General features: G+C 35.7%; 1 protein-coding gene across 7 annotated transcripts in view; it reads left to right on the forward strand.

The window, feature by feature from the left end:
- The window catches only part of EIF4G3 (eukaryotic translation initiation factor 4 gamma, 3), a 280,669-nt gene that overhangs the window by 140,442 nt on the left and 112,498 nt on the right, over positions 1–27,729 (forward strand). For 4 of the 7 annotated variants that reach the window (XM_014534336.1, XM_014534337.1, XM_014534339.1 and 1 more), the window contains 6 exons: positions 6,065–6,085; positions 6,942–7,121; positions 7,732–7,846; positions 12,486–12,583; positions 15,355–15,477; positions 26,959–27,064. In XM_014534336.1, coding sequence (XP_014389822.1) covers positions 6,065–6,085; positions 6,942–7,121; positions 7,732–7,846; positions 12,486–12,583; positions 15,355–15,477; positions 26,959–27,064 — 643 coding nt within the window. Of the gene's footprint in view, positions 1–6,064; positions 6,086–6,941; positions 7,122–7,731; positions 7,847–12,485; positions 12,584–15,354; positions 15,478–26,904; positions 27,065–27,729 lie in introns of all 7 variants that reach the window. The other 3 variants (XM_014534341.1, XM_014534335.1, XM_014534338.1) reach the window with 2 other exon arrangements.

The raw sequence follows: 27,729 nt of genomic DNA on the forward strand, positions 1-27,729 counted from the left end.
TGCAGTATGCTGATAAATGATTTTAGTTTCTATACTCTCTATAAATGCTGAGTAATATGCCATATTCAAAGCAGTTGGATTTTGTGTAAACAAATGAGCAACTTCATAAAACTTAGTCATATTTGGCCTCAAGGAATATGTTACCTGGTGACAAGCATTGAAACTATGCATGTTTTCCTGTTGTAGTTTGGTTCTTTTTGCAACAAGATTTGTTTTAAAAGAAAGAAATCGTTGGTTTATGTTGTGTGTGTGTGTGTTTTCCTTTTTATTATGGCCCGTAAAGGTTTCTGTATTCAAAGTTGTGCTGTTACAGTTGAAGTCCTAGTTCTTTGTAGAGAAATATTTCTATTGCTCTAGGCCAGTGGTTCTCAACCTTCTGGCCCTTTAAATACAGTTCCTCATGTTGTGGGACCCCCAACCATAAAATTATTTTCGTTGCTACTTCATAACTGTAATGTTGCTACTGTTATGAATCGTAATGTAAATATCTGATATGCAGGATCGTCTTAGGTGACCCCTGTGAAAGGATCGGTCGACCGTCAAAGGGGTCGCGACCCACAGGTTGAGAACCGCTGCTCTAGGCAGTTTTCTTTCATTTGGAAAGTAAATGAAGATTAAGGCTTGCCTCTGGGGCCAACCTCACACATCAGAGTTTAATGGATATTATTAGGAAATCAGATTAAGCATCTATGTAGTCTTATGATGAGAACTTTTAGATTTTTTCAGAACTTGATATAAGCCAGCGATGGGCAGTTTTATCTGGTGTCTTAGTCATAAGAAGTGTAGGATTGCAGCAGAGACAGTAAAGAATATACTGGGAGTTGACATAACTGGGATTCAGTCTTAGCTTTACTGCAAACTAACCTTGGGCCTCAGCTTTCTTATCTGCGAAATGGATAAAATAGGCTCATAAATGATAATATTGAGGTGTTATAATAACAGTACCTATTTCCTGTCACGGTGCCTGGCACATAATAAGCCCTTGGTGAGTGTCAATTTCCTTCAAGCAGTGAGATAGCCTGTCTTTTCCCCTTTTCCCCTTTTCCCAGGCTATTTTTACCTACAAAATGAAGTGTTCTATGAGGATGTTCATTTCCTAGATTCTACATTATGATCTGACAAAACACCTTCTTCCTGACAGAATCCTTAGAGGTTTCTTTCCTCCATTTGAGGTAACCCTCTAGGGCAGCACTGTCTAACAGAACTTTCTGTGATAATAAAAATGTTCTGTATTTGCACTGTTCACTATGGTAGCTGCTAGGCACATTTGGCTGTTGTGCACTTGAAATGTGCAATGTAGCTAAAGAAGTGATTTTTAAATTAAGCATTAATTTTAAGTAACCAAATATGGTTAGTGGCTACTATGTTGCGCAACTTAGCTTTTGGGGCTTATATCCTAATTTTCAGTGAAACCTAAATTATGTGATATTGACCACATGCAGGAAAATACAGAAAGAATTTACATTAATAGTCTTCATTGTAAGTTATAAGTCAGCAGAGTATATGATTGATACTTAGTGATATCCCATTATGTGGACACTTTACTGCCTGTCCCTTTGTAACTTGTCAGAAAAATCATAGCACTATTATTTTTCTCAATAATACTTTAGACTTTTTAAAAAAAATATATTTTATTGACTTTTTACAGAGAGGAAGGGAGAGAGATAGAAGAGTTAGAAACATCGATGAGAGAGAAACATCAATCAGCTGCCTCCTGCACACCCCTCAATGGGGATATGCCCGCAACCAAGGTACATGCCCTTGACCAGAATCGAACCTGGGACCCTTTAGTCCGCAGGCCAACTGAGCCAAACCGGTCAGGGCTACTTTAGACTTTTTAACACTATTAACCTAAACTGCTCTTAATTGTAATTTTACTGTTATCCGTCAAGTAGGCTGCAAAAATATAGAGATTTCAGAAGCATAATTTTGATTTTTTTTAATGCTTTGCAAATTAATATGTACTCAGTTTTTACTACATGGGAAGAACTACTGTGATTGAATAGGATTTTTCTAGTTGATGAAAATTAATAGGTGGTTTTTAAAGAATTTATGATTATTATATAGTTTTTGAGAGATATTTTTTCTTTTGATAGTTTTAGAGACCCAAGTCATGAGAAATGATATAATTACCAGCATCTTCCAAAAGTATTTATTACCAGTGTTATTGACTTTGGTTAATGGTATCATTCCTAAATCATCAGAACAATTTTTCAAGAGTAATGCTTTTTTGGCTTCTAGAGTTTCTAGAAGGGTGTTTCTATGAAAGTCAGCAATCATGAGTACCTTAAATTCACCCTCTGTTTTGGATTTGCCCAAAGTATCACTTCAAATGAGGGCTGTCACCTTCTGCCATTCTCCCAGCGTGCTAGTGGATTATTGGAAGATAAAATAATTAAAACAAATTAAAATCAAATTTGGAGATGATACTTACGTTTTTACATGGTTCTTCTCTACCTAGCCCTTTTCAGCATCTTTATCACAGTGCTTTGATTAATAACATGCCTGTCACATTTGCTTATGGTCATGTAATTTTGACATTGTGTGCTATATTCCGAATTTAAAAAATTGTACAATCTGAAATGATGTGTTGAAATTATAAATTTCATGTTGCACTTACTAGCTACTAGGTACCATTCTAAACACTACGTACATAGTTTTAGCCTCACAACAATCTTCTAATACATTTTCAAAGAAACAGAATTTACAAGACTCCTTATGAGCTTCAAAACACAACTGTAAGAGTATACACAAGTGAAAAACATGACATTGCCAGGTTATGTGTGAAAATTTATGGGTTTTAAGTTATCGTAATTCAGAACCAATCGGTAGTAAAATGTGATTGATAAAAGAGCTTCTCTGATTCTTAGTTTTATTAATGGAAACATAGTTGACCAGAATAAGAGAGATATATTGCTCTTTCATTCAGCAACAGATATTTATTAAATGAAGGTTAGGTACATTCCTTGCAGACCCCACCTGGATATTTGTGTTTAGTTCTCTATTTAGTAACACTTTGAACAAGGAAGCAGATTGAGAGAAAAGAGTAAGCTGCCAAGGAATTCAAAATCTTGGTTGGAGAGACAAAGGGTAGAGAGTGGTGATTGGCCTGGAACAAAAAATGGACAGTGGTGTGAAAGTTGGCAGTCCTCAGATAACTTAGAGGTTTGTCACTTATGGAGAAGAAGGATTAGACATCAATATGATTTTAGGTATAGACATCGAACTAGAAGGTAGATGATAGAAAACTTGGAGCTGATAGAAAGAAAGACTGTTGAAGTGTCAGGCTCCATTTAACAATGAAATGGAGCTGTTGTTTCGTAACCCCAAGGGCATGTCATATAAGAGATTCAAAGTTTAGGTACATGATTAGACTAAATGGTCTGTACTGTCCTTCCATCCAGAAGAGTTTGATTCTTTTAATGACTCTTCATCACTCAGTGGCGAGGAAAAGGGATTCAGAAGCATTGCAGACATGTTGGGAAAGCCCATTCATATTCATTCACACATTCTTTTCAATAACCTGTGGTTTGCTGCTGTGCCCACCATGGAATCCTAATTTCCTGTACTGCTATTAAATCTAATTCTTTATTTATAATTGAATGGTTAAGAGGGAGCACAAAAAAGAAGAATCCATTTCTTTTTAGTTCTTCACACTTCCAGCCATCATAGCTTTTAGTTCTAGTCCTGTAGCTATTAGAGGGGAGAGAGAGAGAGAGAGAGACTGACTTATTAAAAAAGGTGGTGGTAGGGGAGAGGACAAGCTCCAGATAGCCTGTCCTGTAAAAATCTTCTGTGTTAAATATATCAAGGATATAAAAGCATATGAACAAGTTTCAATTTAAGTGTGAAAGAGAATTGGAGTCCTTTAGGTAGAAGAAATTTGTTTTCCTGAGTGATATACAACTTTTGTGAAGTAACTGCTGTAGCATTTTTCTTACCAGGAATCAATTATTGTTGAGGGATGTTCCGCCCATTAGTGTAGTTGGATAAAAGTCTTGCCACATCCCATTAGCCTTTGAAAAGATTTCTTCTGACTGAGCACACTTATTTGAAAATACGAGGAGTGTTTTGTTTCATGAGAGGTAGAGTGTACAGTTAAAAGTGCAGACCTAGAACCTGACTATATTTAAGTTACAGATGGGAGACCTTCAGCAAGTTACTTAATCTTCCTTTTCCTTAATATTTAATGTGAGTATTAATAACAGTACCTGCTTAAGTTAATACATATACAGTTTATGAATAGTATTTAGAATGGTACCTAGTAACTAGTAAGTGGTATATAAATCTTAAGTGGTGTTATTTAATGTGCCTATATGAATATATTTTTCTATTTAGCTTCAAAGCTAAGATCTTAGTTTATAAAAAAATTATTATATGTCCATATAACCAAAAATCTTGTGTTTTAGTGGCTCAGCTGTATGTTAATATGAGGAGTATCATTAAAACACTTGTTTCTCTTTAAAAGACGCTGAAGAAAAGTCTTATACTATTCAGAAACCTCTTTGAATAAGAAATAACCTCAGTTTTTGTAGACAGGCTGGTTAAAAATCCTAGCAGAGCATTGGAAAATAGTGGTAAGAAAAGTACTCACATTAAAATTGTGGGAAGACTTTGCCCATATCTTTTTCTTGCTCTGCATAAGTAAATGGGTTCATTTCCTCTCTCTCTTCCACCATAATCCCATGTTTTTTCAAGCAATAAGTACTTTGAAAAATTTGATTATAATATAGCAACAGTGGATTATCACCTGTACCCATTTGATACTCATTGTCTTGGCTGCCCTCTAGAGTTAATGGAAAAGGATCTAATAGGATTAATCTTTTTATCTACTGTGTCTAACATTTATAATGCTCAGTAAGTTGAGCAACTGAATGACTCCTCTCACCTTAAAGCCTTTAACAGTTTTGTGGCTCATGATAAATTAACTAAGTTATAAAAATGATTGTTTATTCCTGAAATGTTCATGCAACTCACATACATTGATGAATTATAAATTCTGTTTTCTATGTAATTAAGAGAAGTGAAGCTTAGTGGGGAAAGTTTACTAGTTCAGTGTCCTTGGTTGCAGAAATTCTTGTCTGTTACCAAAACTTTGTCAGTGGAAATAACTAGAAGATTATTGCTCTCCTATGGCCCAGCCCAGGTTTCTGTGTTACCAACTTTGCCTCTTGCATTTTCTTTTCATCTCCATCAACTACTCTCTGGCCTTCCTCATTCACTCCATTCTCCTGCTATACCTTACTGTCTATTTTTTAAGTGACTTAACCTTTTTAGTATTGTTGGGTGGGTTTTTTTTTTTTGCCCTGTGGTATGAAGGCTGAATGGGGATTAGCCTCAGGCACTGGATCCCAGTTCTTCCAATTCAGCACAAGATATAAAGTTACTATTTCTACTACCTACCTGTGGGGAGCTTAATGATTAAGACCAGCACTGGATGAGACTTGAGTGGGCCCAAAAGTCAAAGCTTTTTTGCTTTTGTTTGGACCAATAGCAACTCAGATTTTGGAGCTAGAGCACATATTTAGACTGTTATTTTATTTCCCTATTTAAAGCTGTAAGTGGCGTCTTATATGCCTGCTTAGGTGAAAAGTCTGATATATGTTGCAAACTTAAAAATGACAAATGGCACTTTTATTGTTAGCTCTTATCTCCACTGAAGCTGGAGAGTGTATCCTAGAGAAGTTAAGTAACTAATCACTGTAATGTCCATCCGTGAGCCAAGAGTAGGAATCATTAGTCCCAATTGTACTTGTGCCATTAAGCAGACATCTCCTTTCAAGCTCTTATAACTGGGGCTACTATTAGAATATTTTTTGCCACTGGATTTATTTATTTTAAATTATTTTCAAATTAAATGTGATTTGATTCTTCACTTCCATGTGTTCTTAAATTCTCAAGTGGAGAATTGTCATTCTGATTTTCTAATCTTCCTTCTCTTATTAATACTAAATAGATATTTTTGTTGAGCTGCATGCTATGCCCTACCCTTTCCTACTGATCTATAAGCTTTTCCATTGGCTTTCTTTCTGTTTCCTGCTGCTTTCTTGCTTCATAATTGAAGGGAGGATTCAGACCTATCCAGGTAACAAACTACGGGTTCTGCATGGCCTCTTTATTACTCTGTCCCCTTATTATTATTATTACAATGAGATTGATTGTTTGCTGCTGAATTCACAGTGGGGATTTAATATTGGTATATTGTTTCAAAGCTTTTCAATGTGCACTGAGAACTATAAATAACCACAAACTCTGGTTGCCATTTGAGAGATTTGAGCTTTGCTCCTTCCAGGCCAGCCCGTCTAGATCCCTCATTTTTATTGCATACTATTTGAGAAATCAAAATTGGGTTCATTTTAGTATGAGGTTGCCACTTTTTTATGAAAAGGAAGGCTTTTTCCAACATGGGACAGTCAACATGCGACAACCTACATATAGTTTTAATTTAACTTAACCTTGATACACTGAGACAAAAATGTTTATGTCCAGAGAGATTCTTGTTCTTCTAAACTACATTTAATTTTTAAATAAGCCACTTACTCTTTATGAAAGGATCAATACTTTTATAAAACAAAACGAATTTTAGAAACACACCAGCTACCCCTTTTATTATATTTTACCACACATTTTTAAATTATTAAGTATGGAATTTTTTGTTTAAATTAGCTGAGACTTCATTTTAAAAATGAGACTGCCCTCCTGTTTTCAAATGTGTGACAACATGATCAAAACTTAACCTAGTGTGACTAGTATAGAATATTTTTTGTGAACCCAGCCATAGGCAGTTTAGTCTCATTTTATGTATATTGTATTTCTAATTCAAGTTGATAAGATTTTTATTAGTAGAAACAAGGAGAAAGTTTCAGATAGTAAAATTTACTTATACCCCTTTGTAAAAAAAATAAATAAATAAATCTCTTTTTCCCCTCCCCCCTCCTCAGTTTTTCCAGAGGCCTCAAATACAGCCTCCTAGAGCTACCATCCCGAACAGCAGTCCTTCTATTCGTCCTGGTGCACAGACCCCCACTGCAGTATATCAGGCCAATCAGCACATCATGATGGTTAACCATCTGCCCATGCCGTACCCAGTGCCCCAGGGTCCTCAGTACTGTATACCACAGGTAAAGTATTTCTCAGGTCCATGTGGTTTAGCAGGAGCGTGGGGATTAACTGAGGTTCTCATCAGAGACCGCAGGAAAAGTGGATCATAACATTAGTGTTTAGTGATGTGTAAACTTTTTTGTTGGTTAGAAGTCCAGCCATTTTGTCATTTTCCATAATATTACAAAAAGATATTTCTATGTCTCTCTATTTAAAACTTTCTAAGATGATACAGAAATTGTTTTTATCTCCTAGCTTTTCTCCCATCCCTTCCCCACAACCAGCTGCTCAGAAATAGGCTCCATAATTAAGCTGTTCCTGTGATATTATTCAATGTCAGTGAAAGCTACCAACCTGAATTAATTTTATAAGGAAGGAGCTCATGTCTGTCTGTGTACCAATATGCTGTATGGCTTTACTTGAGGCATATCTTTCTCTTCCTCATCATCGCATCTTGATGGCAAGCAAGCATTTTGAATGTGTTTAATCAAGTGGCTTCACCTCATTTAAATGATCTTATTATACACACACACCCACACACACACACACACACACACACACACACACGAAACTTTTTCTATAGTAAGCTACCTTCATACTATTTATAAATGTCTAATTTCTCTCTTCTAGTACCGTCATAGTGGCCCTCCTTATGTTGGGCCCCCTCAACAATATCCAGTTCAACCACCGGGGCCAGGTCCTTTTTATCCCGGACCAGGACCTGGAGACTTCCCCAATGCTTACGGTAAGTATGAAAAGTTGAACAATTTCTGCTAATTTGTTGTATTTAATCATTTTGTTGTTTGACAGTACAGTTTAGGCAATGAGATGTAGTGGTCTGAAGTTATTTGTAAATAAAATGTTACAAACAGTACTGACCTAAAAGCTACTTCTTAGAGAATGGCTTACACTGAAAGATTATTATAGAAATGTATTTAGTTTTAAAGACACCTTCTGCAGGAGTTGGTAATTCTGTTGCAAAGAGCCCGTGCCTTGAGGTTTCAATATTTTAATTTCTTTTTTTACTGTTTAAAGTATTACATATGTCTCCTTTTTCCCCCATTGACCCCTCCCTGGCCACTCCCACCCCCAGGACAAGCCCTCACCACCCCAGTGTCTGTGTCTATTGGTTATGCTAATATGCATGCATACAATTCCTTTGGTTGCTCTCTTACATCCCTACTCCCTCCTCCTCCCCTGCCTTCCCTCTAAGGTTTGACAGTCCATTTGGTGTTTCTTTGTCTCTGGATCCATTTTTGTTCATCAGTCTATATTGTTCATCATATTCCACAAATGAGTGAGATCATATATTTATCTTTCTCCAACTGGCTTATTTCACTTAGCATAATGCTCTCCAGGTCCATCCATGCTATTGCAAATGGTAAAAGTTCCTTCTTTTTTTATAGCAGCATAGTAGTATTCCATTGTGTAGATGTACTGCAGTTTTTTAATCCACTCCTCTGCTGATGGGCACTTAGACTATTTCCAAATCTTAGCTATTGTAAATTGTGCTGCTATGAACATAGGAGTGCATATGTTCTTTCTGATTGGTGTTTCTGATTTCTTGGGATATAGTCCTAGAAGTGGGATTACTGGGCCGAATGGGAGTTCCATTTTTAACTTTTTAAGGAAACTCCATACTATTTTCTACAATGGCTGCACCAGTCTGCATTCCCACCAGCAGTGCACAAGTGTTCCTTTTTCTCCACATCCTCTCCAGCACTTGTCGTTTGTTGATTTGTTGATGATAGCCAGTCTGACAGGTGTGAGATGGTACCTCATTGTTGTTTTGATTTGCATCTCTCGGATGATTAGTGACTTTGAGCATGTTTTCATATGTCTCTTGGCTTTCTGAATGTCCTCTTTTAAAAGGTGTCTATTTAGGTCCTTTGCCCATTTTTTGATTGGATTGTTTATCTTCCTTTTGTTAAGTTGTATGAGTTCCCTATAAATTTTGGAGATTAGGCCCTTATCAGATATAATGTTGGCAAATATGTTCTCCCATGTAGTGGGCTTTCTTGTTGTTTTGTTGATGGTTTCTTTTGCTGTGCAGAAGCTTTTTATTTTGATGTAGTCCCATTTGTTTATTTTCTTCTTAGTTTCCTTGGCAGGTATTTTAATTTTAAAGTTTGTCAATAGTTAATATGCTTTTTTCTAAATTAAAAGTTCTTTTCCAATACTTCATCAATTATAGGTCCTTCAGCTATACCACCTTAGGCAATTGTTCTGGTCTTGCTGTCTAGAAGCCATAAACATTTCCCTTCCTATTTTCTCTTCTTGGCTTCTCTTCTACTCTTACCTTTCCATTTCCAGTTCTTCTGATCTTGATGCCTCCCTTTCCTCTACCACTTTTCCTGTTCTAACCTTGGGTTCTGGTTAAAAGTAGGTTTGGGGGTGGGATCCTAGATCTACGTTCTGAAAAGGGAGTCCTCTCTTTTAGGACAGAGGAACCTTCCTGTGGCTGAACTGCCAGAAACAAATCCGAGACTTGTTCCTTCTGGCCCTACTGCTAGGGTTTGTGAGTTGGATAATGTTTTCCCCAGACTTATTAGTTCTTTATCCTTAGCTTTACAATTTACTCAGCACACTAACATTTTATTTCCCTACTTGGTTTAAATATTGAACAGTGATTTTCAAAGAATATTCTTACGACTTGACCGATGTGGATCAGTGGTTAAGTGTCGACCTATGAACCAGAAGTTCACGGTTTAATTCCTGGTCAGGGCAAATGCCCAGGTTGCAGGAGGCAGCCAATCAGTGATTCTCTCTCATCATTGATGTTTCTATTTCTCTCTCCCTCTCCCTTCCTCTCTGAAATCAATAAAAATACATTTAAAAGAAAAGAATATTCTTACCCACACTGAATTTCAGTAACCACAATTTTAGAATTCTGTTTAGAAAGTATAATTCTTGCAGTGTTTCTGCAATGTTGAGGAAAAATAATGCAGAAATAGTATTTGTTCAATGTTACTTTTCAGTTTGCTCTCATCAGTGTTTCTTAAATATTTTGATACCTGTTATATCAGAAAAATACGTCATGGAGATTAAAATCATTTCCAGCCAACCTAAGGTGTGATGGCCCAAGATGAAAAAATTAGGTTTGGGAGCAAAGGGCTATGTATGGTTAGTGGTGGCAGTGAAGTTGAAAAAGGAAAAAAAAAAGAGAGAGAAAGAGAATTTACAGTAGTAGAAGGTCTCATTCTCCTTTGCTTCAAACCAGTATACACTCCTTTTTCTCACTCTGCCATATCATTTTTTCCTCACTTGTCATCTTCTCACTCTTGTTTTGTGTGTTTTATCCTACTATATTGAGATTATACAGATCTGCCAGGTTTAATCATTTGGTATTTACTGCATGTATAATATGTGGAAGCCCTCTGTCTCAGTCATGTTGACTCAAAAATGTTTCATTAGCAGAATCTGACTTTTTAAGGGATGGTTCACCTTTTGTATCCTATTTCACTTAGCTTAAAAAATATGGCAAAGTGAGCAGATTGTATTGCTTCTCTTGCAGCATTTGAAACCAATATTAGGATTTTGTGTTCTGCATTTTGGGGCTAGTGATGTAATAGAGTAGCATAAATCGCTTATTTGAGCTCTCTTTTGGGAATAGTTTACTCAACACTAAAGGATGGCTAAGGTTTTTTTTTTTTGTCATTTTACAGTAAACTTATTGAAGTCTCAGTCATGTCCTCTGATTATATATTTTCCAGATCTGAATCTCCAAGCTTGATTGATACATGCAAAGTTCTGGTACTGCAAAGTGGTGGGGATAGGGGTGATGATGTCACATGATGAGAGTGATAATAGTGCTGATATTATTTGACTGTTTGCTCAAGTACCAAGGATTTTACCTGTATCAACTACTTTTCATATACAGTTCGTTCCTTCTTGTTACGATGATCCAACTATTCATGCCCCCCACCAAAGGCCAGTCTTCACTTGTGCATTAGATCCCATCATGTACTCATTTAAGGTTGTTACTCTAGCAGTTCACTTCTCTGTTTTTTCTGCATTATCGTCTTTTTTTCTCCTTCTGCTGGATTAGTCCGATCAGCCTACAGGTATACTGTTTTGTTCTCATCTGTTTGTTTGTTTTTAATAAAGGGTTTTTGGTTTTGTTTTTTGGGGTGTTTTTTTTTTTGCTCCATATTCTTGTTTTTCTGATTCCCATCATAGCAAAACATTTTAGAAAAAGAGCTGTCTATGCTCACTTCCTTCATTTTCTTTTATCTCATTCAGTGTTGAATGTACCCTAATCAGGATACATGCCACCAACCTTACCCAAACAACTTTTGCCAAGCTCACCAGTGAATTCTGCTTTGCTAAATCTTAGTTGCTATCTCAGCACCATTTGACATAGCTAAACACTTTTCCCATTCTTGAACCATTTTCTTCATTTCAGCCACTGCATTGGTTTTCTTTTTCGTCTCCTTTGCTGGGTTTTCTTCACACCTATGACCTCATGGTTTAAATGTTGTCCATATTATACTGATTCCAAAATGATACCTGTTTTTTGACTCCAGACTTGGATCTCTTCCTTCCTACTTGATACCCCATTTGAAGGTCTAATAAGAATCTCAAACTTTACATGTCCAAACTCAAACCTTGATTTTTCTCCCTCTACTCTTTCTCCAGTTTTCTTCATCTTAGTAAGTTAATAAATCATACAGTATATAGCACTTTCATTCTTCCATTTGCTAAGACAAAAAACCTTGAGAGTTTTCTTTGACATCCCTTTCTCAGTCACATTCACATATAATACAATAGCAAATCTGTAGGTTCCATCTTCAAAATATCTGACCCTTTATCACCACATTTACTCTAAGCACTCTGGTTTAATAGTAATTATAATAACAGTCAAAATTTTGAAAGTTAAAAAAGTAGGGTATTTGCCAAGCCTTAATGTTGGCTTTCCATGGCAGTGGTTCTCCATAAGTCGGGAGAAGAATTAGACCACACCAGACCCCCCAAGATGACCAGATATATTCTCTTGTTGCTGATCAAACCCACATATAAAACACACTCTGACAAACCTTGCTGAGAATCACTGTTGCGGGTAATGGGCCTCCAGAATAGAGTTTTTAAAGCAGTGCTGTAGGAAGATAGTGTTTTGGAAAGGTAACTCTAGTGGCAGTCAGCAGGGATTGGTTATTTATTTGTTTTCATATAGATGCTAAAGGAGAGATGTTTGTGCATATTTGGAAATCATTCCTTGACCACTTCATTAGCTGGAGGGAAGCTAGTGGGAAGAGATAAATAAGAAGAATGCTTGTTTTTGTTACTTTATTAAACTGTTAATACAGTGACACAGTGCCATTAATGGTCTTACAGCGATTGACAAAATAACTGAATGCTTCTTTTATTCTTTTCTAATTCTTTAGGAACACCTTTTTATCCAAGTCAGCCAGTTTATCAGTCAGCACCTATCATAGTGGCTACCCAGCAGCAGCCCCCTCCAGCCAAGAGAGAGAAAAAAACAGTAAGAGACCTTATTAATTTTTCTCATTTTAAATTGAATGTCCATTCACTTGTTAAATAAGTTTACTCACAGTTGTAATCACTATTCATCTTAGTTCACAAATGACTGCCGTTTTTTCTTCTTTTATATCCTTACCACTAGATTTAGGGGATTTGTATGGGCATTTAACTAGAAGTTGCAAATAGCATTTGCTTATTATCAGTTTTCAACAGGCACCAAGCTAGGTATGCTAAGTGACAACATGCCCTCCAGCTTCAGAATTGGGAGGGTTTAGTCTGCTAAGGTCTCACTAAATGGGAGGAATTTGAGGTCAGTTCTCATATCCTGATTGTCCTTTAACTGTAGTCCTAGTCATCTCTACATTCAAGTATGAACTGATTGGAAAAAATAGCACAAGATAAAATGAGCAAAATGTTAAGTTCAACAAGAAAAATCTTTCCTGTGGAAGATATTTATTTTAAGAAACAGAAAGCAGGATTTAGAAAATGTATTCTAATTGTTTTTAGTAAGTTATAGGGGCTTTGCCTCTGTCTAGTAAGGCAGGCCCAAGAGAATTAGAGTGCAGTCATAAAATGTACATTGCATAAAGGAATGTGAAGGGATTAGTTAAAGAACATATATGCATAACCTATGGACACAGACAAATAGTGTGGGATGGGCAAAGGGAGGGGACTGGGTAGAGGTGGGCAAAGGGGAGGAAATGGGGGAACATCTGCAACAGTGTCAACAATAAAAATTTTAAATTAAAAAGAAAAGAAAAATGTGAATGCATGCTTAAGAAAAAAATTCACATTGCAGAACATTTTGTAGAAGAGTGGCATGTAATCAGATCACTCAAAATGGGTGATGTTTATGAACGACTCCCCCATTCACACGGTTAAGATAGATGGACATTGGGTCATAGCAATATTCTTGAAAATACTCATTTAATAAAGAGTAGTGAAGTTCAAAACTTTGGTTCTTTATTATCAGAAATAAATTACTTGTGCACACATCCTAATAAACAGGACATGCCCGTGTATCATGACACCAAAGTTGAGAAACTGTGCTTTGGAAATGTTGAAACAGCATAGCAGATGCTGGACTTGAAGAACACTTTCAGAATACAGGAAAAATAATAAAGGAGACAGTGAAACTGTAGGACAGTAATAGTAGTTGTTACTGAAGAAGAAAGTAGAACAGATGTATTAGAAGTGATACTTAAAACTGTATTTGAAACAAGCTTTCAAACCTGAAAGATATAGCTGATATTCATAATCTTACTGAAGAAACTACTTCCAAAAAAGCTTTGAGATTCAGATGGTTTTATTAGTGATTCTTTTGAAATTTTCAATAAGCCAGGGCTACTGTCATTAAGCACTGGAGGTAATGACAAATCTGTATGTCTTAGCAATGTCCCAGGATGGAAGACCTACACCCAGGTACTCCAACTCTATTGTAGAACCAGTGTCCACTGACATCTATATAAGCATAAGTAGCCTTTCAAAAAATTAAAACAAGAAGGCCATACATATTTATCTGCATTTTTCCTCTTTTCACCTATCAGTACATCTTGATGTTCATTCCATATCAGTACATGTAGGTCAATCTCATTCTTTCAACTGGCTATTTGGTATTTAACTGAAAGGAAATGGCATAATTTCTTAACTACTGTGTTCTTCATCAGCCTGTAAGATATTTCTATGTCTGCAGCAATAAACAACATTGCAGTAAGAATCCTTACATCTATATATAAAAGCCTAAGCAACCGAATGACTGAACGACCGGTCGCTATTACGCGCACTGCCCACCAGGAGCAGATGCTCAATGAAGGAGCTACCCCTGGTGGTCAGTGCGCTCAGCTGACCGACAAGCACCAGACACTGGGCTCACGGCTGGCAAGCACGGCTGTAGCAGTGTTACTGAGCAGCGGAGGCAGCAGGCGCAGCGGAGTCAGGATGAGCGGGCACTGGGCTCGGGCTTCTCCCCAGCCACCTGCCGCTTTGTTCACTACTACAAACCCCCAAGGGGACCCGGATTGGGCCTAGATTGTGAGAGGGCGCAGGCCAAGCTGAGGGACCCCACCGGTGCACAAATCTGTGCACTGGGCCTCTAGTACATATGTAACGTTATCTATAACATAAATTCCTATTTCTGAGTCCTTGGATATGTACATTTTTCATTTTGTTAGAGAACCATTTCGCAGTGGTTCTCAGTCTTCTGGCCCTTTAAATACAGTTCCTCATGTTGTGACCCAACCATAAAATTATTTTCGTTGCTACTTCATAATTGTAATGTTGCTACTGTTATGAATCGTAATGTAAATATCTGATATGCAGGATGGTCTTAGGTGACCCCTGTGAAAGGGTCGTTCAACCTCCAAAGGGGTCGCGACCCACAGGTTGAGAACCACTGATTTAAAGCCTTTAAAACTTTGTTGTGCAGAGTAAGTTCCATAATTTAAAACTATTTTATGGATCTTATCTTTTTTAACATCACTCATTTGGCACTGCTTACAAAATAAATGTTAATACTTTGCTTATTTGGCCTAGAAATTCAGCCAACTAAGTCTCCTTTAGTTTGTTATTTAATTAGTTCATGTCAGAGCTAATGGCTTAAATTTTTCTGAATGACCCCATATAGTTCTGATTTAAATAAAATCAAATGTGGTAATTATCAACTTTGATATTTGACCAGTTTTCCAGTTTCGCACCTTTAGTACATTATATGCCTGTAAATCTACTACAGAGACACCCCATCTGTAAATATGATGTCTTATTGTAATCTTATAGATAAGAATTAGGGATCCAAACCAGGGAGGTAAAGACATAACAGAAGAGATTATGTCTGGAGGTGGCAGCAGAAATCCTACTCCACCCATCGGGAGACCCACATCCACACCTACTCCTCCCCAGGTAAGTTGGAGTGAGCCATGGTGGATGATGGTATGTATGTGTTCATTAACCTCAACTGAATTCTTTTTTTTTTTTCTATAGCTGCTTTCTGTACTTTCCATTTCCATCAGTTGTCTCATAGCCTCGAATATCTAAATGATATTTAAACATCATTATTTCTTTTTACAAATATTGTTTCTCTTTACAAATATTTATACAGTAATTACAAATTTTTATTGATAATGTTTCTGTGTATTGCCTTCACATTCAGAGCATAGCTGCTGCCACTTTTCCTAATGATACTAAAAAGCAGCTGCATTTAAACTTCATCATTAAATGAGTATTTTGTTTTAAATATGGAGCCTTAGGAATTAAATGGTGCATACTACATTAATGCAAACTGTAAGGTTGAGAACTTAAACATTTGTACTGAACAGGATTGTTTGAGATGATTATCTGTGTTACTCAGCATAGTTAGATGTATTATAGGCACATCTCTTACCTTTTAGTTCTACATAAATGGGATTCTTGAGTGGAGAATGTCTTTTTTAATTATTTACAGAGGTTATTAGTAAATTATGTTAGTTCAAGCACCTTTTTGTTCCTGTTGCAGAAGTGGCTACCATGGTCTTAAGAGTTCACTGTCTTGCTGTTAGAAATCAAGACATCTCAGGAAGAGCTGGAGTTTAGTAAACTTCAATAGAGAATGGAATCCCCCAACTTTGAGAGGATTTTGTTTTCCTCACTGGGTTACTAATAAATTTCGTTAAAACCATTCAGAGGACACGCGTGATTTTCAGATCTTCAGAATATCTAAAGTGAAAGCCCAGCATGTAAAACATAAAACCAAAGTTATTAGGAGTAAGAGACTGCTTGCTTCCCCATCTTGTGGTTGGGTAGTGAGGTGAGGTATTCCTCAGAGCCCAGTTTACTAATAAGTGACATGGATAATCAAATGTAATGTATTAATGATAGACTATTAACTTTAGTAGTATAGGTTTTAAATGTTCTTGGAAATGTTCTTAATAATTAAATTCATGAATACATGGAATTAAGCAAAAAACAAATAAACCAAAAAACCACTTCATAGACCCAGACAAAAATATGATGATTACCAAAGGAAAAGTTAGTGTTTGCGGGGGGGGATATATATTGATGGAAGGAGACTTGATTTGGGGTGGTGAACACTCAATATACAGAGGATGTATTAATAGAATTGTATACCTGAAACCTATATAATTTTATTATCCAGTGTCACCCCAGTAATTTCCATAAAAAAGAATAAATAAAATGCCATCTTTACGGGGGGAGGGCAATGCAGGGAGGACAAATACCTGTCTGTGTTTAAAGATCCTTGAAAATCTGTGAATTTTTAGTAAGTCTAACACTTGGGCCTTTGTGTGATGATATGTTTTGCTTATAAATGATGGTAGTCTCTGCCTGACATTTGTCTTAGTCTTCCATCATCTAAGTAAGTGTAATATATAACCATCTATATATGTGAATTGTAAGGTCATATTAGTGTTTGTTAATAGGACTTTTAACCATTTCCCATTATTTCTCCAGGGATATTTCAAGTCTGGAATGATCAAGGCGGCCTTATATTTAATGTTGTCTATGGAAGTAAACATGGGACAAGCAGCATTTACACATTTAAATTTCTACTTATGTGCTCTGTTAGGTAGGGGCATACTATAGCAAAAACTTAGCATTGGTTATTCAGGGCAGTTAAATTATCTGTATTTTTCTACATTTATTAAAATATTGTTACTGTCAAGCCTTATAGTTGACAACCTTTTGTTGATTTCTATTTAAATTTTCAATTTGAACATGTGTTAGTCTATTTTGCATTTTAATTCCCTGTGGGTTGGTATGTTTTTCTGTTATCCCTCTGTCCTTAGCCACAGAAATCCTTTTGCTCTTTATCTTTCCCCAGTGACCACAGGCCTGAATACAAGTATATGTGTTTGTGTAATCATAAAGCACAGGAAATGTATATTTTATTTGATAAAGGCCATCAGTCAATGATTATAATGTTGGTAGTAGTTTTTGAGGTGTGATGTTGTCATGAAGTGTCCATTTATTTTATTAGTTAACTTGCAATTTAATCCATTTACCAATCTGTTGTCTTTCCAAATGCATGAAATTCATAAAATGAACAAATAGCTTTCTAACAGACACATATACACTAGAAATATTTCCAGAAATTCATCAAGAGTGGTGCATATAGAGTAATAGAAGGATAATCCCTGGTTACTAAGAGAGGCGGTCATTACTGCCAGATTATTATATTGTGTAAAAATGTTAACTCAGTCTTTCAAAAGATGCTAGATATCTCTATTTATGTAAAAAATCTACAAGTTTTAAATGTTGGCTACCAGTTTACTAACAAATAGCACTGTGTAAGCCAAAGGGTTTACACAAAGGGTTTAAACCCAAAACCAATTGGGTTTAACTTAATAACTGCCAATTTTGGCCTAATTATAATTAGTAAGACTGCAGAAGAGATAACCCTCTGCATCAGAATTTGAATAGTAAATACTGTATTGCTTTTGGCCTTATGGATAACCTGCTTTGAGCCATAATACATATACTGTGAGTAACAAAGCCTTTCCCTGTCATTGAGGTTGTTGCAGTCTCTTTAAGGAAGACAGAGGACACTTACTAGTATATAACTGGTCCTCCTATGAAGTATACTAGTATACAGAGAATTATTAAAGCACCAAGTTGACACATGGAACAGAGTTGCATCACAGACTCAAATACGTATGTTGGATCACAGAAACAGTAATGGTGGTATAGGTGAGGTAGCATAGGGGAGAGGTTAAAAGCTTTGGCTTAGAATCAGACATACTTCGTTTCAGGTCCCAATCCTACTACTTAATTGTGTAACTTTAGCCAAGTTACTTAATATTCCAGAGTCTTAGCTTCCACATTTTAAAAAATGAGGAAAATAAAAGCTGTCATATACAGTTATTATAAGGATTAAATGAGACCAAATACTTAAAATTGCTTAAGCTAAGGGCATAATGAGCACTCAAATATTACCTGTTTCAGTATTGCAATTATTGTTATTTTAGGAGGCACAGAGAATGACTGGAAGTCTGGGAGCTTCATAGCAGAGATGCCATTTGATCTGAGTTCCCAGATTGGTATTCACCACATGGACAGAGAGAGGGTATTAGGCAGAGGGACATCATATGCAAAAGCACATGGAGATGGGAAATTGGATGAAAGGAAACTTGTCGTTTCAGGTGATAAATTAGAAAGTCAGTTGAAAGAGGGGATGCCAATTAGAGAAGTATTCAGCAATTGGTTACTAAGTAGGGATTATAAGAGTGACCATATAATGCATCATCTAAATTTGGACTACTTTAGAAATTAATGGGAATGCTATTAATCATTTTGCTGGGATAACAGACAAAGCTGTACTATCCATGTAAACAGGGATGCATGGTTCCCCTAGATGTAAGAGAGAGGGAGGGGTCAGAGGTGACTCTTCAAGCTTATATGCCTAGATTTACAGAGTAACACACAGCAGGGAGTATACATGAGGATGTTTGAAGAAGTGGATGATGAGTTTGATTTTGGCAAGCATGCAAGCTAAGAAGAGTTAATTGAGGGAAACTGCATTGGGTATATGTGAGGAAACAGATTTTTGCTGCTCTGCTGCTGCTTTGCCCTAAAGATTTTGAAATTGTCCTGTTTCCTATAGGTTTTAAAATGAGCTATAGAATAACTCCTAGAGATTTTATATCTCAAATATATTAAAAATATACATACTGTGTATGTATACATGTGCCTGTAACAGTGATGGCGAACCTATGACACGCATGTCAGAGGTGACACGCGAACTCATTTTTTTGGTTGATTTTTCTTTGTTAAATGGCATTTAAATATATAAAATAAATATCAAAAATATAAGTCTTTGTTTTACTATGGTTGCAAATATCAAAAAATTTCTATATGTGACACAGCACCAGAGTTAAGTTAGGGTTTTTCAAAATGCTGACAGGCCGAGCTCAAAAGGTTCGCCATCACTGGCCTATAAAGATGATCACAGACAGTGGTTGATGCCTGGATGGACATCATAGAGTTCTAGAACACTTCCTGCTGGTCTCCACTCTGTCACTGAGATTTAAAACCTTGGACCAGAACATCAAACTCTTTAAACCCCTATTTTTTCATTTGTATAATGTGATTGTACTATGTAATCTCAGAGTTCCCTTTTAGCTCTTAAATATCAAAGTGAGAAAGAAGGGGAAATTTTTGTTTACTTTTCATCAGCATAAAAATCTCTCAGTTATATATCTGTTGTTAGCAATTAGGCACAAAGAATATTTCTAAATTAAGAAATGTGCTAGCTGCCTGAAAGTTGTTATGGAACCCTGTAGGGTAAAAATAAGTACATGATGCCAAGGCTTCCAAAATTGTCTGCTTCCAAAGGCATGGTGTTGTACATAAAATCACTTAATTTTTTTCATGAACTATCTACCTTTCTTCCTCTCCCTACTTCCTTTTGTTCTTTTTTCTTTCCTGTTAAGATTCTTTTCTGTTAAGAATTACTCTGATAGTGAAACACAGTTATAACTTGGGAGAATGTCCTCTGCCATAGGGTATAGGGGCAGAGAAAAGGTTGGAAACTCTTGATTGCTGGCACATCTTAGGAAAGTTATAGCCTCTCCTGTCATTTGGGAAAATTCAAAGTCAGCAGGTTACTGAGATTTTTGAAGAGCTTCTTATAAATTTGATAACTGGAAACCTTAAAGAATTATAGAGTAGGGTTGTTGATTTCATCAGGTCTGTCTCCAAAAGGGTATTGTCTTGAATTTTTAATAAAACTAATGTTCTCCAGCTTCAGTACCTGTAGAAATTTTCTTAAACAAGAAAACAAAATTTGACTTAAGGTTGCTTTTGAGATACTTTATCTCCTTTTGGAAACCAGAGGAGTAAGTTTGTTTTAAGTTGTTTTGGCATTCCAATAATGATCCACTTATGAGAATTAATAACATTAAATTTTATTGTATTTTAAATGATTCTTTGTTTTTACTTGAACTACGTTTTTTCATAAATCTTCAACAAATTTTGTGAAAGCCTTTGCTGTTATGCAATAAAGTGCCTTTATTAAATATAATGGTATTATTTTACCTTAGATACTCTCAGTCTGAATCCTAATTATAAAGAAAGTGTGACTCAAATTTTTGCATGGACAGCAAAATTTCTCTCTTACCACTTACTACCAGCCTTACATTGAACATTGCAGCTTGTAATCATCTTGCAACCATGATTATAGTTGTAGGGGATCACAAGTATTGTAAGAGATCTCAAGAAACTGTCATCTTCAGTCTTTTATCTATTGTTGAAAATGTATTTTTAGAATTAAATGGAATGAGTTTTGTGTGTTTAAAAATCATAAATCTTCATTGGAAAATAAGAGTAGTAAAGAAAGAAATTGTAATCCTAAATCTTACTGAGAGTTAATCATTTTTATTAGTTGGTGAATAACCCTCAGATAATTTTTAGTACATATATGCATATATACATATCCATATCTATAATTTAATGTATTTGGGTTTATGCCATTTTACTAGTAAAACTACCTTTCTTTTTTCTATGATCATGCAGAAATGTTCATGTTTGACTATAGGTATTATTATAATTTTTAAGACTACATGATATGTCTTTGTTTGGAAGTACTCTATTTAATTGATGGGTATTACTTTTCTTTCCTATTTATCACTAATATAAACAATACTGTGGCAAACAGCTTTACCTATTTTTGGGTTATGGTGTAACCTACCCTCCAGAAATGTACCAGTTAATCTACCACTAGCAGTAGACAAAAATACCCCTTTCCTTACATACTGCTTATTTGATATTTTAAAAATCCCATTTAATTTTTATTTATTGATTTGTGGAGTTAAGAATTTTGATGTGTACTGGTTATTTGTGTATATGTATGAGTTATCTATTCATGTCTTTTGTACACATCTCTTTTGGGGAGACTATTTTTTTTCTGAGTTGATTATTTTCTGATTTATAAGCATTCTTTACATTTATAAGTATGTTAAAGAAATCTCTTTGACATACCAGTTGCTCAGATCATAAGATGAGAAGTCATTTTTAAATCCTCTTTATATTACTTTCTATAACCATTATATCTGCAAGTCCTATCCGACTCATTCTTTACCACCTTCACTGCTATTGTACTCTAAGCCACTTTGATCTCTCCCCTGGACAACAGTAACTTCCTTACTCATCTCCTTGCTTCTGTCTTACCTCTTCTCTGTGTATTCTTTTTTTAAAAAATTTTTATTGCAGTATAATTAACATATAACATTATTTTAGCTTCATGTATACAAAATGATTTGATAGACTTCTGTATATTGCAAAATGATCACCAGAATAAGTCTAGTTAATATCCATTAACCATACACAGTTACAAAAAGTTTCTTTTGAAAGTTTCTTTTCTTTTGATATCTACTCTCTTAGCTTCTTTTAAATATGCAATATTATACTATTAAATACTAGAGGCCTGGTGCACAAAATTTGTGCACTTGGGGGGGGGCGGTGTTCCTCAGCCCGGCCTGTGCTTTCTAGTAGTTTGGGAGCCCTCAAGGGATGTCCGACTGATGGCTTAGACCCAAGCGGGCCTAAACCCAAGCGGGCCTAAGCCGTCAGTCGGACATCCTTAGCACTGCTGCGGAGGCGGGAGAAGCTCCTGCCACCGCTGCTGCACTCACCAGCCCCAGCCGTGAGCCCGGCTTCTTGCTGAATGGCACTTCTCCTGTGGGAATGCACTGACCACCAGGGGGCAACTTCTGTGTTGAGCGTCTGCCCCCTGGTGTTCAGTGCATGTCATAGTGACCGTTCATTCTGCCATTCAGTCAATTTGTGTATTAGCCTTTTATTATATAGGATAGTCATCATACTGTATATTACATCCTCATAACCTGTTTATTTTATAACTGGAAGTTTGTGCCTTTAAACTTTTTTTTACCCATTTCACCCACCTGCCTCTGGCAACCACTAATCTATTCTTGACTGTGAGCTTAGTTTTGTTTGTTTGTTTTTAAGATTCTTCATATAAGTGAGACCATACAATCTTTGTTTGACTTATTTTATTTTATTTATTTTTTTAAAAAAATATATTTTATTGATTTTTTACAGAGAGGAAGGGAGAAGGATAGAGAGTTAGAAACATCGATGAGAGAGAAACATCAATCAGCTGCCTCTTGCACACTCCCTACTGGGTATGTGCCCGCAACCAAGGTACATGCCCTTGACCAGAATCGAACCTGGGACCCTTGAGTCCGCAGGCCGACGCTCTATCCACTGAGCCAAACTGGTTAAGGCTGTTTGACTTATTTTAGTCAGTGTAATGCTCTTTAGGTTCATCCATGTTGTCACAAATGTCAAGATTTGTTCTTTTTATGGCTGAGCAATATTATATGTATATGGTTTATCCTTTAATATGTTTTCCTTGATAGAATATAAGCTCCATGAAACCAAGGATTTTTTGTCTGTTTTAGTTACCAGTGGGTTCTCAATATTTTGTACATGGTAAACACCAGGGGGGGGGACACATGCACACCTTTCTAATGAATGAACTGGGAGAATTCTCTCCCACTTAGTAAAGAAGCATGTTTTGGTCCTTTTTTCTGGAGTCATTTATTGTTATTTTACTTCTCAATCCTCATAATGTTTCTCAGTGGGTGCTGTGCTTGATTGTTCTCAGGATTTATATGTTAAAAAACAGGTATTTGTTCAAGGATTATTTTAAAGTCATTGAATAGCACTTTGAAAAATCAATTTGAGTCAGCTCATTGTATGCATGGGCAGAGTCAACCAACTGTAGTTTGAAAATATTTAGAAAAAAATGTTATAATTGTTGCTGACATGTACTATGTGTTTAGGCCTATGATGGTTGTGTCTGAACTGAACATGTACACTATTTTCTTGTCATTATTCTATAAACAATACAGTGTGACAACTGTTTGCATAGCATTTACATTGCAGTACTATTATAAGTAATCTAGAGATGATGTAAAATATGCAGGTGGATGTATGTAGGTTTTATGCAAATACTACATCACTTTATATAAGGCATTTGAGCATCCCCAGATTTTGGTATTCATGGGGCTCCTGGAACCAATCCCCAGTGTCTGCTATATACCTAAAATAATGAAATGTGACATATTCAAATAGCTTCTTAAGATAACAACAAATTATATCAGAGTTTAGCTAATATTTGTATACTATTTGGAGTCTCTGGCTTTCTTTCAGTAAACTATAGGAGTTAGCAAACATTTTCTGTAAAAGACCAGATAGTAAATATTTTCAGCTTTTCAGTCGTAGTTTCTTTAATTGCTGTCATTGTAGCATGAAAGAGGCCATATACAATATGTAAATGAATGGCTGTTTCAATAAAACTTTATTTATGGGCACTATAATTTAAGTTTCCTGTAATTTTCATGTGTCAATTAATACTGTTCTTTTGATTTTTTCACCAACTATTTAAAAATATAAAAAGTTCTTGTTTCATGGGCAGTTGAAAAGCAGATATGTGTTCCCTGGACCATGGTTTGGTGACTCCCTATCTATAATTACCTCCATATTTACGCATCCTGTCATACACAACATTAAAGTAGATAGTAAGGAAGTTGGCCTCTGAGTAGAAACTGTATAGGCTATATAAAGGCAAATGGATTTTAAATTGTACAAAGAATACTTAAGGACAGTTCAAGATTTTGTTGCCTGTTTCACCTGTTGATAAACATTCTGTTTAAAACATTAATTCCTATAGTGAGCCCAAATCTACCATTATCCCTTAAGGCCAGTACTTCAAATTTAATATGTAAATCTTTAACAGAATAGATTCTCAAGTAGAATTCATAAAGGAAATTCATTTCTTGGATATTATCAGATATCTAATATCTTGGCATACTTTTAAGTTCCTTTATCAAAATGAGAATTGGTTTTTTATTTTTCTGCCAGTCAGACCTTTTACCTCTGACTTCCTGGTCGGTCATCTTTATTGGCTTATTTTATATTTTGATACCAATTGCCCTTCCAGAATCATTTTTATCAATTTTTATATCCACCAATAATGAAAATGACTGAAGTGTAGTGATTTTGAAATTCCTTAAAATGTTCTAAGCGGTGTAGATCATATACCCAAATTCTCTAGCTACCCAAAAGCTTCATTTCCTTATAGGGGTCAAAATTCATACAGTATTAGGTGTGATTTTTTTTTTATGTGATGTTTTGAGTCACAATATCCAGTGTGTTTCCTGATTTTTCTGATTTATCAGTTAGTTTAAATAAGCCATGATTATTTGTGCTTTGGAAAGATGAGGAAGTCCTTTGTAACAGACTTTAGATATTAGGAGTAACAGACTATAGTTATTAGGAGAGAAGAATTGAAATTAGAGGTTAAGATAAAGTTTGAGATTATCATAAATTAAAAAGACTCTAAAACAAGATTAAAGTATTGAATTATATATCATGTTAATGTGCTATTTTTTTTGTTACTATCAGAGGCTTAGAAAATGTTAAAGTTCAAATGATTTCTAGTTCCTTTTCATTTTACAGTTAAGGAAACTGAAGTACTTTTCTAGCATTTTTTCGGCTATATAGCTATGTACTAGAAGCCTGAATTTTGAACTGTGATTTAACCATGTTATCTCATTCCTTCCTTATAAGTGCTTTATGCATAAGATCTTCCCAGGACTTTGTTAATTTAAAAATGTCTGTGCAGTTGCTTCTTTAATATGACTGAAGGTATTTTTAATCTTAGATTGGAAAAGCTCTCCGATCTTTATGTATAGGTATCATGATCCTTTTATTGTCTTAAACATGTGACTTTATCTATGGATGTTATTTTGGTGACCTACTTTTATCAATTATCCTTTTTTTGAGGGGGGGATATTAATTTCCTAGGCAATTGGAGTAGTTAATATTATCTTCCTTTCAGGTAAATGACACATTTTACAGTTCTTTTTTTCTTGGGATGTGGATAACTGTTTAATAAATGCTAAGTAACGGAATCTTTCCATTGTTCTGGAGCTATTTTCAGCCATAGAATTGAACTAAGTTTGTATTTTCATGAAGCCTTTCTAATTTTTGAATTTTAGTAATACAGTGGTTCCCCCCCCCCCCCACTCCACCCCTCCACTGGAACTAAAGATTCAAAGAAAATTAATCATGGCTCTACTGTTCATTTATTTGGCCATGATTCAAAGTGAAATAGTAACTTCATTTTTTATACGTGGAAATATAATTTTAGCAGTCCATTTAGAAGTAATTGTGGAATATAAGCAGTTCCATAATCTCATGAATAGGTGAAATAAGAATTTCCCCTGTAATAAAATAAATGATATGTCTAAACTGAAATATTTTATTTTATATTCCCACTATACGTGAGACTTAACTGACTTAAAAATATTTTTATGAACTCTCACTTTTAAGTGTCCCTATCCACCCCAAATCATCTATACCTAAATCCCACCTATCCAAAAAATCCAAAACAAAACAAAAAGAAAATCAGAATTATGCAGGGAGCTTTGCTCTGATAGCACTGATGGAATTCAATGTCAGAGGCTGTGTCTATCAAAAACTTGACTTTAGATCTCCGAGGAGAGACACTGCTTTGTTTTGTGGCTTTTGTAACCTTCAAATCCAGAACAAATACCTGCCTGGAATGTGATGTAGAATGACTGTCCGTGTCCTTTTCTTGTTTAATTCTTGTTCCCTCTAAGTTGAACAATGGCTGCAATTTTTTCAACCTACTCTGCTAAGATTTTGGTAGGCACTTTTTATTTCAATATACTGGCTGAGTGAAAATAAAAATATCCGCTAAGATATTTTTAGTCTGATTTCTGACTGTGAAAAGATATTATCCTTGACTCAGAAGCTAAAGACATTTTTAAGGTGAAAGTTCCTTTAGAGACTTTGCAAGTTGCATTTATCTGTGTGATAATATGGACAAATGACAAGGATCACCCCTCAGTATTCTTTTCTTGAACCAGTAACTGGTTTTAAAACCCATCGTGCTTTGTCCTGCTTTTGGCAGATGAGTTACTTTGCTAGGTAGTTTATAAGTGAAGTTGACCAAAACCCCTTTGGTCTTTGACTGGGAGGCTGTGACCTTTCAGATGTGACCTCTATTGTTAGGTTGAAAGTCTCTTTCTCCTTAGAAGGAACACTACTGAATGCATTGTACTAATGATTGTTGTGCTGTCTTCTCTTGCTGTGGCTAATAGTAATCATCTCTTTTCCTTTCCCTTTCCTGCTGCCTCTTTCCTTCCCCATCTTCCCATATACTTTTTGAATTTATTAAACTGGCCTATATATTTTTTCCTTGCTTTCCTTTTTTTTTTTTTTTTAATTTTGTGATCTCCTGTTCCACTTTGTCTTCCCCACTTGGCTTGGGTTCCATATTGCTAGTTTTTATGTTCGCACGCTCATTATCACCCTTTTTTGTACTTCAAATCCCAGCAGCTGCCCAGCCAGGTCCCCGAGCACAGCCCTGTGGTTTATGGGACTGTGGAGAGCGCTCATCTTGCTGCCAGCACCCCTGTCACTGCAGCTAGCGACCAGAAGCAAGGTTTGTGTATGACTGTTTTCCTCCCTCTTATCTTTACTCTCTTTTTATATTAATACACTTTCCTTAGCATTTAAGAGTGAGAGTAAAACATTTAAGGATTATTTAGATACCCACTTTTAAACAAAGCTTTGAGTTTGAGAATCACAGTGTTCAACATCTAAGAAATTAAAGTAGTGGTCATTAGTAAAATTTTTTCTACATTAATCTTAATGCCTCAATGTCAGTATATATTTATAAAAGCTTAACTGCCTTAAACTTTTTCTGCAACAAGGTTGGGAGAATAAATCAAAGCATGTATTGCTTTACAAGAAGAACAGTTTTATTGATGTATTCAACATGTTCCTGTGTGTCCTGCCATTCTAAAAACAAAATGTTTCTTCTTAGAAGTTTGGCTTTTATGGCCTTAGTTGGGGATAGTATTGAGTTCAAACACTGACTTCATCATGCACTAGCTATTTGGTCTCACTGGTCATTATGCACTGTGTCTTAGTTCCGTCACCTATAGAATGGAATAAAGAAGACCTACCTCACAGGGTTGTTGTGGGGATAAGCCTAGCATTTGAAATGGGCTTAAATTACAGCCATAACTACTGATACAGGAATCATACTAAGGTCTCTATACCTATTGACTTTGAACGTGGAGTGCCAAATGTTTGTGGAAATAA

This window comes from Myotis brandtii, unplaced genomic scaffold (assembly GCF_000412655.1).
Source record: "Myotis brandtii unplaced genomic scaffold, ASM41265v1 scaffold129, whole genome shotgun sequence".
Taxonomy (NCBI): Eukaryota; Metazoa; Chordata; class Mammalia; order Chiroptera; family Vespertilionidae; genus Myotis; species Myotis brandtii.